We start from the raw sequence: 14,586 nt of genomic DNA, 5'->3' as shown, positions 1-14,586 counted from the left end.
AGCTGCTCTGGCAGAAACAAATAATTTGTTTATAAAAGTAACCAATATATACGAATTTACATTCAACTGATTTCAAATTAAGTGGCTAATAACAATATAATATTTACTTAGTCCAGAAAGTCTCAGTACAGCAGATTTTTGTTGTTGATTCTGAGATAAAATATTTATTATATATTATTATTATTAAATAAGTATTTTGAAAATCACAATCACAACTTTTTTAAATTTGGTAAAAAGTAAAGGTGGAAACTAAATTTTTTCAATGTTAATTTCTAGCACTTTCTTTCAAAAAACACTAAAATTAGGCTGCTGTACGAAGACTTCTTGGACTATGCGTAAATTCAAATTAACTATTATAAACACAAATTAAAATATTGAAATATTTAATTTAGTATAGTTAATAATCGACTTATCAAAATTAGAATAAGAAATATTAAATAAATTAATGAGTTTCCTAAGATTTTGATATGTTAATAATATTTCCATTTTGAATCGCTACGAATTGTGAAAATGTTTCGAATGAACTAATCCATACATAAAGCTAGTTTTTCTTATTAAAATTTTCTACGACAATTGACAATTTTGCATTTCTATAAACATAACTATTTTTATTTTTAATACTTTTTAAATGTCACAACATAGTTTATTTTGAAAAACGTTTCATATATTTATAAGAAAATGTACATTCATAATAATTTAAAACAATTTATTCAATTTGTTTATTAAAAAGAAGTATTTTAAAAAAAATTTAATCAGTGGATGTTTATTTTAATATAAAGAAAAAGGCGTTCCATCAAAAATGGAATAGAAAATGGCCACCGAGGCCATTATTATTGACTTCCCATAGGAAGTAAGTGTAATGTGTCAAATTTGTAAAATTGAAAATTTTGACATTTATCGACGTTTCAAGGTCCCTAGAGTTGAAATAAAAGACTTTTTAGAAAGATGTCTGTCTGCGCATGTGTATTGTGTATGTAAGTTCGTTCGCTACGTTTTTTTGTCGACCATAGCTCAAGAACCAGAAGAAATATAGACTCCAAATAAATTTTGTTATACAGATAATAATGCGGGACTCCTTTTCTTACCACAGTAGTATAAAAAAAGGTAAACATTTTGGCTGAACCTAACGCTAGAGAATTGAATTAAATTTCATATTATATATTGTAAAGCGATACCAAACAAGAATCCAAAAAATTTTGTCATCTCCAAAACATTTTGTACAACGAAAAATAACGAATTAAATATCTGGTAAAATTTAGAGAAAAATCGAATTGACAGTTTTTAAGAAGTTTCGACGTTAGACGGCTACAATCGCAAGAGACTGCCATGTCCTTTTCCGGTCGAGTCTGTAGTAACCTCTTAATTAGTCCTATGCTGCCTGCATTAAGCATTGAAAAACAGTGGCAAAATCGCCTTGCAGCCATCAGAGATGCCGCCTTTGAAGTGCTAGGATTCACACGGTCACCACAGCAGAACCCCGGTTTGACGACAAATACCGGCAAGCGCACGCAGCGAAACAACAGGCATACAAAATGGCTCTGCACAGAAGGACCAGAGCTGCTCGCGAGCTCTACGAGCAGAAGAGAAGATAGGAACACCGGCTTCTTAGATGAATAAATAGAGCACGAGAAGTGCGCGATCGAGGAGATAGAGGTATGTCACAACAGGAATGAGGTTCGTAAATTTTACCAGAAGGTAAAAAAAACCTGACAAAGGTATACGAGCCACGAAACGAAGACTGTAAAGCCGTTCAGGGGAACATCGTAGTAGAACAGCAGTCTATGTTGAGAATATGGAAAGACCACTTCTCCAAATTATATAAAGGCGATGACGAACCGAATTCCGCTGTAAGTGAGATAGAACCACTCAACCAAGGCGACGCAGTTGAAAAATTCCGCCTACCCGACCTCGACGAAGTGGAGATAGCTGTATCTCAACTAAAGTCAAACAAAGCTGCTGGAGCTGACGGCACCGATGCCAAACTATTCAAAGCAGCAGTCAATGGTTTGGTAGGGAGCATGCACCAACTCAGCATAGTGTGCCCGATACATAAGAAAGGATACAGAGGCATCAGTCTCCTTAACATTGCGTATAAGATCCTCTCTACCGTATTATGTGAACGTCTGAAGCCGTTCGTCAACAATGTGATAAGTCGTTATCAGTGTGACTTCAGACTAGGAAAGTCCACTATCGACCAAATGTTCACAATACGGCAGATATTTGAAAAAAATTAGTAACTTCCAATTGATACCCACCATCTCCTTATCGATTTAAAAGCCGCGTATGACAGCAGCGATAGGGAAGAGCTCTACAGAGTAATGTCTAGTTTTGGCATCCCTGTCAAACTTATCCGTTTGTGCAGAATGACGATGGAGAATGCACGCTGCTCTATCAAGGTCGGAAAAGATCTCACTAATGCATTTGATATCAAAAAAGGCCTCGGGCATTCAAGGCTTTCGAAGGTCCATCGAACTTCTCGAATACGCAGATGATATTGGCATAATAAAAAGTTTGAGCATTGCGACAGAAGCGAAGAAGATGGGTTTAGTAGTCAATGACGGCAAGACCAAGTATATGCTGTTATCAAAAAAGAACATTGAACAACGCCTGTCTTTGACAAAACGTCACCACGGACAGGTATAACTTCGAGGCAGTTGAAGTTGAACAGAAAAAACGTCTATTTATGCACCGCTATAAACATAGATAACGACATCAGCGCTGCAATCAAACGCAGAGTAACTCTTGCAAATCGCTGCTTCTTTGGACTTAGAAGGCACTTGAGAAGTAAAGTCCTCTCTCGAGCATCATCACGGTTCTCATTTATGGCGCTGAGGCCTTTACCCTGTCAAAGAAAGATGAGAGCGTTTTATGATGCTTTGAGAGAAAAATTTTCCGGGTGATTTTTAGTCCCATATGCATAGATGGAGAATGGAGGAGAAGATATAACGACGAACTGTACGGGCTGTACATCGACACTGACCTAGTTAGCAGAATTAAAGTCCAACGGCTTTGATGGCTTGGTCATATAGAGCGAATTAACATCAACACTCCAGCAGTGAAGGTCTTCGAATCCAATCCCGAGGGACGGCGCAGTAAACGAAGACCGCGACTCAGGTGGCGCACTCAGGTGGGTGAAGACCTCAACCAACTTGGCGTGCGAGACTGGAGACAGCTAGCTATTGACCGAGCTGGCTGGAGACGCATGTTGGTTGAGGCCCAGGTCTGCCCCGGACTGTAGCGCCACGTTAAGTAAGTAAGTAAGTTGTCAGCATTCAGTAAAATTTTGAGAAAAATCTAATTGGTAGTTTTTTTACAAAACTTAAAAACCTACAAAAAAACACTATTAACTTTGGTAAACATTTACTTTCGACCCAAATAGCTTTTCACAGAAAGTCTTGTTATCGATATACAGTAGTTTTTTATTATAAAAAATCAACATCTACAAAAAGTAGTACGCAAATTTGGTAAAAATTGATGTTTGGTTGTTGATATCTCTCAAAATTATTTCATTCATCCAATTTGTAAATATTTAAGAAATGCTTCTAATTGGTAAATATTTGTTTTCGACTAAAAATCCATTTTGAAACTTAACTGCTTTTTTATATGAATAATATTGTTCGTTATTTAAATTTTTTTTAAATATAATTTAACTGACAACTTTTTTAATCCAACACGAAAATCTTCAAACTTTTAAGCAAGACAAATCGACAGACGGGATGCGAAAATATCAGTGTGGGTCGCATCCCAGTTAAGTTTTATTTTTTTATAAAAAAAATCCCTTTTCAATTTTTCTTAAAATTTGACTAGATGTCTAAAATGTTATTTTTCGTTCCATAGAATTATTTTGGAGATGAAATCATTTTTTAATTGTTAAATATTAGAGGTGGTAGTTATTTTTTTCTCAGTTTTTCGATTTTTAAAAAAATGCCGTAATTGGATCTGAACATATTTTGTTTATAACTCTACGAACCTTGGAAAGTCGAGAAATGTCAAAATTCTCCATACGAAAAATTCGATACAATAACTTACTATCTGAAGTTAATAGCTTTACAAATTATTAAACAAGCGTTCAAAATGTCAAATACTGACAACTTCAATAGTGGCCGCTTCTTAAATCGAAAGCTATTCAAAATGAAACAAAAGAACCTCCAAGGTAGAATTATTTTTTAAATTGATTACATTCTTGGCCGACGCACGTTTAATTTGAACCGATTACATAAAACTATTAAGGAATTTTAGTTTTATGATATTAGAAACTTATGAAACTACTTTTTGAGTAAAATTCGATATAAAACGGTAGCAACAACAACGAGCTCTTAAAATTCATGACAAAAGTTTGATTTTAAGAATATTAATTTCTTAATTGGTTTTCTTTAGTAACTTTCCCTAATAAAATAAAAAATATCTTTGATATAAATTTGCTGTTGTTGTTTGTTAGAATATTATCGATAGAAATCCTTTGACATTAATCAATGTTTAAGAAGCCATTCAAACTTTACAGTTTTCTTTGAACGATTAAAGTTTATGTTATCTGAACCTATAACCTTTGACAAAAATGAGTACTTACTTATCTATCGTATAATACATTATTCAATCAGGGAGAGAGTAAAATAAATATTGTGACATTCTTACAGTTTGCTTCACTTAATAAGTGCACTCTGAGTTCTTTTTAAATGTTTTATAAGTTTCTATAAAAACAAACTCTAGCTTCGATGTTTTCTACCAAAAACATAAATCAAAAGAAAAATGTTCAAGTTTTCGTGTAAAGGGGATGCATCAATTTTGATAGAGCTTTTGATATACCAAAATGGTTTTTAGTTAAGCCTTTGAGAAGTTAAGTCTTGATCTGGTTTTAATATTAAAATATCCAGTAATGCCCATGCCTAAAAAGGAAAATAACAGTGGTATATTAAGGCTCAAACTTTGGAATAAAATAATAAAAAACATAATCAAATGAACTGCAGTGTAATTTTTGTATTCATATAGCCTTTTATTTCAAAGCAGTTTAAAGAGCTTTGGAATATATTTATATATGAATAACTTATGCTTTATCTGATGAGTTATAATGATGAAATGGAATATTAATTATGTTATTCTTTCAGATGTCCCACAGTTTGAACCGCAATCAGGACCCAGAGATGGCCAACCTTAATGGGATGCTCAAATTCGGCTGGATTAAAGGTGTATTAATTCGATGTCTGCTAAATATTTGGGGGGTAATGTTGTTCCTTCGACTTAGCTGGGTTGTCGGCCAGGCTGGCATAGTGGAGGGTTTTTTATTAATACTGACTACAACTGCCGTCACAACAATTACGGCTCTATCAATGTCTGCCATTAGCACCAACGGAGTAATTAAAGGAGGTAAGAGACTCTGACAGTGGCAGTATACCACGAAGGGAGATAAATACTATCACTAAATTTCCATTAAACACAAACAAAAAGGTGGGACGTACTACATGATATCACGTTCCTTGGGACCGGAATTCGGAGGCTCAATAGGGTTGATTTTCTCCTTGGCTAATGCGGTTGCATGTGCCATGTACGTTGTTGGATTCTGTGAATCAATGATGGATTTGTTGCGCTCATTTGGAGCCAAAATCGTCGACGGAGCAGTTCAGGACGTTCGGATTATTGGTAGCATTACAATTCTAATTCTATTAGTTATTGTCGTTGTTGGCATGGAATGGGAAGCTAAGGTATGTATAATTTAAGTGCTGACGGGTTGTTTGCCCCACTAAAATGCTGGAATCCTGATATTGATCCAATTATTTAATTTGTGAAGGCGCAAATAGGACTCTTGATAATCCTGTTGATAGCTATTGGGGATTTTATGATTGGTGCCCTCATTGGTCCGAAGTCGGATGAAGAGAAAGCAAAGGGTTTCATTGGATATAATTGTGAGTACGCACTTTAATTTTAAATTTCTCAGAAATTTGATAAGGCTTTTGAAAAATATTTTCATTTTTCTTTTTTAAGCCACTGTCTTTCAACAAAACCTATTTGCAGACTACAGAAAAGAGAAAAATGTCCAACATGATTTCTTTTCTGTGTTTGCGATATTCTTTCCCGCTGCCACTGGGATTTTGGCCGGAGCCAATATCTCTGGAGATTTAAAGGTACAATAATTAAATTATTTCTTATCACAGTATTTTTTTTTACTTTGCATTTCTCAAAGATAGCTACTTGATGGTGGAGTTTTGTTTTTTAATTAATGAAAGATTTTAGTAAATCCCAGGTCAAAAGCTGATATAGCAAATATTCTTGAAAAAAGAAGAAAAATCAAAAACAACACGTTTATAAATCTTTCGTTTTGTTCGGGATTCATTTTTAATACACTTGTCAAGGGAATAAATTTGTATTGTTGTTGGTGGGCCATAGCCTCGTAACTCATAAAGTTAAATTTAATTAAATTGATCTTTTTGAATGACTTTATAAAAATAATTTTTGAACTTAAAAAACTTTAAATAAACAATACAAACAACATTGGGATATGGTGCTCCAAAGCGAATGCCAATTTTCTTGTGTTTTTATTGAATTCTTAATATTTTTCTGCGATTGATTTGAACTTGCTATCGAGACATTTTCTAACATTTATTTGTATGGATTAAAGCTTTTAATACATTTGCTCAATATGCTATAGTTTTTAAATAATGTTTAAAATGAACGCCTTTAATGAAAAGGGTGTGAGGGTTTCAAGAAAAAATTAAGAGGGAATTGTTTTAATTTCAGCCGATTGGCCCGATTTTCCACCACTTTTTTCCATATATGACTACTTTGGGTCCTTATTAAGCAATAACGCGACTATACTTTTTCAAGGCATCAATCGTTTCGGGTTCTTAAAGTTTTCTTTAATAAATTGATTGTTTCACAGGTCATTTTTCAAAGTTGGTGGGTCAAAATGCTGTATTTTAAAATATTGTATGTTCAAAATTCTTTATAATACTATACGATACTATATGGTCATAATACTGTATGGTTAATATTCTGTCTTTTAAAATACTGTGTCTCAAAATGCTGTATTGTCAAAATACTGTAACTCATGATACTACATAAAAGTGGAAATTTTGAAAGATCTATTAGTTTGCTGCAATTTGCTTATGCAATTGTGCTCACTTTTTTACATTATTAAAACGATTTTTATTTTTAAGCCTTATTTACAGCACCTTGAAATACAGAATTTTGATATACAGAATTTTGATGTACAGAATTTTGAGATACAGTATACTTATCATGCAGTATTTTTTACATATAATATTTTGAAATACATTGTTTTCAGATACAGTATTTTAAATACAGTATTTTTATCCATACAGTATTTCGACCCCAACCCCTTTCAAGATCCTCATTCGTTTTTTTGAATTTTAGTTGATCAAAATAACTGCCACGTTAAAGTCATTGCTCTTAATTTATAATGGATACAACAAGAATGTCAGCAACTTCATCATGCTCAAAATCTGTGTTTCCGCACTCATAGCGCTTCCTAATGATATTTAATAAAAATCAAGATTTGCATCAAGGACTTTAAAAGAGTCCAGTGGTTTTTTTTACTGTAACAATTTAAATTAAAAAAGTAATTGACTCCAAATAACTCACGAATCTATAATGTCACACACAAAAAATCTGGTACCGGTGACCAGATTACCCGCTAAATTTATCCCGAAAAAGTGGTTTTTAGATTCCATCCAGGTGCCTCTGTAAAATTTTCCAGAAGATCCTGATTAATTCCAGAATTTCTTTTAAAATACACCTGATTTCTGGTAGAACATTCCAGGAGAATTTTTTTTTCCTGGTAAAATTTGTCCTCAGTATTAGTGGTACAACTATACCAGAATACTGGTAGAATATACCAGGAATATTTTTTCCTACCAGAATTCTGGTAAAGAATTCTGGTAAAATATACCAGGAATATTTTTTTTCATGGTTAAAATGTACCTGAATTCCAGTAGAATATACCAGGAATATTTATTTCTTTACTGAAAATGTAGCTGAATTCTGGTAGAATATTAAGCTCTTCCAGGTTTTATTTACCAGAATACACTTCTTTTTTTTTCCACCTCAATACCGATCCGACGGATTGATTATAATTACGATTATTTTTAAACAATATTGATTTTCGAATCCAATATTGTCGAAGATCGAACGCGAATTAAACTCCGCTAGAGTTATTATGACACTTTACGAGAAACGTCAGTCGATATGACAAACAGGTGAAAGAATTCACCACAGGTACGAATAAAATTATTGCCAGCGCGGTAGCTCAGCTTGAGGGGGGGTTTCGATGAGTTAAATAAAGGGTGATTTTTTTGAGGTTAGGATTTTCATGCATTAGTATTTGACAGATCACGCGTGATTTCAGACATGGTGTCAAAGAGAAAGATGCTCAGTATGCTTTGACATTTCATCATAAATAGACATACTAACGAGCAACGCCCTATGGGCCTTAGAAAGTTGGCAGAAAAGCCGCTTTTTTATCGACAATTTTGTTCAGCGATGAGGCTCATTTCTGGTTGAATGGCTACGTAAATAAGCAAAATTGCCGCATTTGGAGTGAAGAGCAACCAGAAGCCGTTCAAGAACTGCCCATGCATCCCGAAAAATGCACTGTTTGGTGTGGTTTGTACGCTGGTGGAATCATTGGACCGTATTTTTTCAAAGATGCTGTTGGACGCAACGTTACGGTGAATGGCGATCGCTATCGTTCAATGCTAACAAACTTTTTGTTGCCAAAAATGGAAGAACTGAACTTGGTTGACATGTGGTTTCAACAAGATGGCGCTACATGCCACACAGCTCGCGATTCTATGGCCATTTTGAGGGAAAACTTCGGAGAACAATTCATCTCAAGGAATGGACCGGTAAGTTGGCCACCAAGATCATGCGATTTGACGCCTTTTTACTGGAAGTTTGCCAAAACCAGCAGCTGAAAAATTTGTCTTCAAATAAACTTACGAAACAAAAGAAAGGTTTTATTTTCCAAAAAGGAAATTTAAATTATGTTTTATTGCCTAGAAAAGCTTGCCCGAAACCGGGATTAAAAACCAGGATCTTTTATAAAAGAGAAAGATATCAATTCTTGATAAATGTTTTGCAAAAAAAAATGATGGATATAATGATAATTACTTTTAGTATGAATGACGAGATTTTAAAATTGTCTGGGGGATATTTGGCCCCTCCAATTTGTCTGGCTGTTTGCAAAGTGTGTTGAAATAGTTTCCAAAATATCATGTATAAAAATAAAGACCCAGACTCTAAGAAAACTTACCTCATTTTTTCGCAAACTTTAAAGTGTCTGGCGGAAATTACCGCTGACGTAAACTGTCTGGCAATATTGATTTTAAATTTTTAATGGAATTGTGTAAAATAGCTATATACAAAAATTATCACTTAGGCTTTAAGAAAAGTAAGAGATTTTTGTATTTACCTTTAGTAGTAGCAGGTATGTATACCTTAAAACTATACACTTACACTATTCTGTACGATAAATTTTAATCAGAAAATAAGTAACGGCTGGCGGGCCTGGGTTCTTACTCTATAATATTCTTAGGAAAAATAGAAAACACTATACTTAACTTCTTTCTGACTTCCTCCAACAGCTATCGTAGTTCTTCTTCAACTTTTCTCCACGGCAGAACAAAACAAAATCTTTAACTCAATAGAAACTTAAAGAAAAACTATCGTACGAAACAAAATTAATTTGTGTAGGTCTTTTCAAAAAAATTCCTTCACACAATTTTTCTTTCGTCAAAAGGCTTTGGGAGCAATTCAAACAGTGGCCATCATCATGGTGAACTTGACCTTTCCGGCTACTTGCCCTCAGGCAAGCCTCTCGGATCTTTTGTGTGGTGATCGATCTGTCTCGCAACTTCCTCCATCCATAAGATTGGCGATCTCTTTAAAGAGGTGATGCGATCACCCAGTAGCTCAATTAGTGAGTTCAGCTCTTCACTTTCGAACCCATTCCAGCCAAGACTTTCTGGAAAAATCGTGTGGAATTCCTCGCATTACGGAGTACCTACACGCGCTAGATTTTGGTTGACGAAAAACTACATATGTAGTGTTGAAGGAAGTCGGTAGCCCAGCCTATAACTAAAATATAAGTTATTAAGATATTCTTGTAGTGATTTTCTATCGTTAATACTTTATGATGGGCTCTCGGCCATACTAAGTTACAGATGATGTGACTTTCCTGAACACATTGTTGGGCATGGGTATCGTCTTCATGCCTTGATTATCTTATTCAGCCTTGATAATCTTATTCAACCAATACGTGGGCCAACCGTCGCACAGTTCGTTGGTGTGGAATCCTTTCGCACACTTTGGTGAGACCTGTTAAATTTGCTTTCCCAAAATGCTAGGAGAGCAGTTCACTGGCTAATGGTCCAGGTTTCTATTAAACTCTTCTAGAGTTTTGAGGCCGCAGTAAGAATACTTTAAGGGTGGTTAGCAACAAGGGAGGTGAAACTTGTTGTGGTAAAATTTACCGCGACATGGTAGTAAGTACCAGAAGGTTGGTTTTAACTACCAGCAACAAAATATATTAGACAATAAAATTCCTGATTTTATTTTCTAGTTAATGTATAATTTTTAGACTCCCAACATTTCTAGTAATTAGTACTAGAGTGTTTTTATCTACCAAAAAAAAATATACTAGACAAAAAAGTCCTGGCTTTATTAACCAGAAAAAAGATAATTTTTGATCTCCCAGTATTTCTGGTAATATGTACCAGAAGACTGGTTTCATCTACCAGCACAAATATACTAGGAAATAAATGTCATGTTTCTATCTACCAGATTCCAGATAATCTTCATTTTACCAGGAAAAAAAATAATTTTTACCAGGACGGTGGTAACATTTATGAACAAAATTTCTGTCAGAAATTTTACCAGGAAACTAGATTTCTGGTAAATAAAACCAGATTTCTTTTTACCAGGAAATCTGGAATTATTTACCACGAGATCTGGAGTATTTTACCACATATATTCCTGTTTTTTTTTATCAGGAAATCTGGTTAAAAAAATGTCTCCTGGTACTTGTTAGATACTACCAGATTTCTGTTTTTTTTTTATTTTTAGTTATTTACCACGAAATCTGGATTATTGTACCAGTTTTTTTCCTGGTATTTTCTAACCGATTTTGCCTACCAGGAAAATTTTTTGAGTGCATTGACTTCGAATAAATGTTATACTAACCTTTGATGCATGTACAAGTGGGAAAAAATTATAGAATAAGAAAGTTTGACCGATAAATTTTGAATTTTTTAGTTCATTTGTTTAAACTCATTCAAATTCTGTATGAAGTTACAATATGTAAAATTAAAATAAAATTTAATAGATGTCAATAAAATTATAAGTTCTTAAGATATTTGGTGTCAACTTAATTTACTTTATTTTTAAAATTGGTAAAATTGCCCAACGAAAAACAGGTGGATTAAGATTCCGGAAACCTTGAAACGTCGGAAAATGTCACAACTTTGAATTTAATAAAATGCCCTTACTTTTCAAGTATCTTAAAATATTACCCCTATTTTAAAAAATGTGCATGCAAAACAAATCATTCTTCAAAAATTTAAATGCCTTTAAAAGAAATACATGAATACTTTTTTTTGTGTATTACATTTTTAAATTTTGTCTTAAAAAAATATTGAGTTATTTATGGTTAATAAACATAACGTCTTTTTGGTACGTATCGTGAATGGAGAAGTTCATTCTTCGATTAATTTTGATAACAATTTAAAACTATTTTAGAAACTTTGAACTTGAAGTCTTGAGCACAGATATTGCTGATGTAAAAGTTAATTAACCAATAATTGTATTTAATTTTAAAATTAAATTTCAAAGGTAGTAAATAAGAACAACACCAAGAGAAATGTTCAACTTAAAAAAAATGGACTGTTAACATGCTCAAAGGAACATTATTTCTGTCCCTTGCTTAAACAATAAAATAAATTAATTTATGTATGTTTCAAAGGAAGGTGGAAATAAAATTTCATTCAAAGCACATCGAGTGACTGTAAATAGTTTGTTTTTTGTTTTGTATTCTCAATTCCTGGATGTTTGTCATTCAGGTATGTCGCAGTTAAAGTGGAAGTCAAACAATCAACAAAACCCCAAACAGCTTTTGTGAATTAAAATCCAACATTCACACTTTTTTCGTTCGGTTTTTTTTTTTCCATTTCAAGGATCCACAAAAATCGATTCCTAAAGGTACTATCATAGCTATCGTTATCACAACAGCTACATACTTGGTAATGGTTTTAATGGTTGGAGCGACTGTTGCACGTGATGCTACTGGCAATGTCACAGACGCAATTAATGGTTCTTTTGCTTTCCTGGATTGTGTTCCAGGTAGGTATTTAAAATAAAGGAAGAATAGTTTTGTTAAAATTCATCTCTTCATTTCTCTTTTTGGAATTTGGAATATTTTTAACTTTCAACTCTGAACCCAGGTAATTGCAGCTATGGACTGGAGAATTCTTTTCAAGTAATTGAGCTTGTTTCCGGATTCGGGCCACTAATCTATGCTGGGTGCTTTGCGGCAACTTTGTCTTCGGCACTTGCTAGTTTGGTTTCTGCACCAAAAGTATTTCAGGTGAGTAAATTATTTATTTGGAAAGAATAGAGTAAGTTATGCAAAAACAGTTCATGAACTTTTGTAAAATTCAAACACCATAGTAATAAAACATACCATGTCAACATTCAAGTTTAAACAAATAAGTTTTGAAGAAAGAAATTTTGTGGCTGAGAAATTGTGGTTTACAAAAATTCCATTGACCCCAGTATTCCATTTTTTTAACACCATCGTATCAAGTCTAACACTGAAATATCCCTAACATTACTTTTAATGATTTCCCAAAATTAAATCAGGAATATCGTTCTAACCTTATCCCAAAAAGAACAACAAATTCATTCACAGGAAACTCTCAAAACTAAGTGATGATAGACATGGACAAAAAGGAACAAATTAAGCCATTTAAGCTAAATTGTCAAACAATCAATAAAAAAATCTCTGACTCTAGATGGGCTTGCTTTTTGTATCAAATAAAAGTTAATGTATTGAACTCAAAGCAACATATTTAATTTATTTTTATTTCTCTCTTCAACGCACAGGCTCTATGCAAGGACGAACTTTATCCGAAAATTGTATGGTTTGCAAAAGGATTTGGGAAGAACAACGAACCAGTTCGTGGTTATGTTCTAACTTTTTTTATTGCCATTGGGTAAGTTTTAGCTCCCTACAAATGAATGTATGTATGAATGTTTGTATGTATGTACATATATTTATTTATTTTTAATCCTATTTTGTTTAATCTTATGTATATTATCAACTTTGTTACAGATTCATTTTGATTGGAGAACTCAATTTGATAGCGCCATTAATTTCGAATTTTTTCCTTGCTGCTTATATGTTAATTAATTTCAGTACATTCCATGCAAGTTTGGCACAACCCGTCGGATGGAGACCAACTTTTAAGGTAAGTGTAGTTTCTTCACTGTCAAATTCGTTATAAAATGTTGTTGAATATAAATCGGTATATTTGATAAGTTTTAACAACCTAAATAGCTTAAAAAACTATTTTTAAGGAGAGAATGGGTATGAACATAAATTCGACTGCTTGAATGTACAGGTTTATTCGTTTTTCAGTTTCGAAAGTAAACGTTAATACAACACTTATAAAATATTTCTTTTCTTTTTAAATTTGACATTATGTTCAAAACAATACATCATTTAAATGACCACCACGCAAAGTTTTGAAAACATCGAATCTTTTGAAGTAATTTTCGACCACTTTTTAACACATTATGGGCCGTATCTTAGCCATAACTTGACTAATTTTGGTTTTTAAGTGCTCAAGAGTTTAAGGTCGAAAAAAAGGATTTTATACGACCCGTGGCATGATGGTTAGTGCGATGGACTGTCATGCGGTCTTGGTTTCGATCCCTGCCTATGCCACCTTAAGTTTTTTTCACGGGTACTGCCTCTTGCAAGGAATTGACAAAGTCTCCAAGAGTAATTCTTGTCATGAAAAGTGCTGAAAACAGTACTCGCACATAGGAATGGTTGAGAGTTGTCAGTCAATAGGCCCTTGTTCTCAAACGGACTGTTGCGCCACCCAATTCAATTCATATGACTATTAACGATCCGTATTGACGGTGGCAGTCGTTCTATTGTCGTTTTCGAACAAGTAAGGTCCAATCACACCTCCGGACCGGACAGTGACTTTTTGTGGATGTAATGGGCTTTTCAATTACTTGAGGATTCTCAGATCCCCAAATACCTACAACAATTTTTTATTTATCAACATACCCAAGCTTGATCTTATATTTGGATGTAGGTGTAGATCCAAATTCAAAATACGCCATAACTTGCAGCAAAGCAGTCTTTATTCCTGAGAACGACGACGAATCGACACGTTCGGGTCTTCGGCAACACTTTAATTTAAACGATGATACCCAGGCCTGACGATATCTGTAACCAATCCAGTCTCTTCAAACTTCTTCACAATATTGCCAATTGCTTGCGTAGTCGGACGATAATGTAAACCATAATCTCCCCACGATATGTGACTGTGGCAGAATGATCATTTT

The 14,586-nt window shown here is 33.7% G+C and overlaps 1 protein-coding gene across 3 annotated transcripts in view; it reads left to right on the top strand.

Moving 5' to 3' along the window:
- Positions 1-14,586, top strand: part of LOC129948371 (bumetanide-sensitive sodium-(potassium)-chloride cotransporter) — a 293,982-nt gene that overhangs the window by 233,422 nt on the left and 45,974 nt on the right. For all 3 annotated transcript variants that reach the window (XM_056059342.1, XM_056059344.1, XM_056059343.1), the window contains exons 6-13: positions 5,103-5,361; positions 5,443-5,696; positions 5,783-5,897; positions 5,977-6,116; positions 12,180-12,345; positions 12,447-12,589; positions 13,108-13,217; positions 13,337-13,472. In XM_056059342.1, coding sequence (XP_055915317.1) covers positions 5,103-5,361; positions 5,443-5,696; positions 5,783-5,897; positions 5,977-6,116; positions 12,180-12,345; positions 12,447-12,589; positions 13,108-13,217; positions 13,337-13,472 — 1,323 coding nt within the window. The remainder of the gene's footprint in view (positions 1-5,102; positions 5,362-5,442; positions 5,697-5,782; positions 5,898-5,976; positions 6,117-12,179; positions 12,346-12,446; positions 12,590-13,107; positions 13,218-13,336; positions 13,473-14,586) is intronic.

Source organism: Eupeodes corollae, chromosome 2 (assembly GCF_945859685.1).
Source record: "Eupeodes corollae chromosome 2, idEupCoro1.1, whole genome shotgun sequence".
NCBI classification, from domain to species: domain Eukaryota; kingdom Metazoa; phylum Arthropoda; class Insecta; order Diptera; family Syrphidae; genus Eupeodes; species Eupeodes corollae.
The sequence above is the reverse complement of the archived record's forward strand: the minus strand, read 5'-3'. Positions and strand labels throughout refer to the sequence as shown.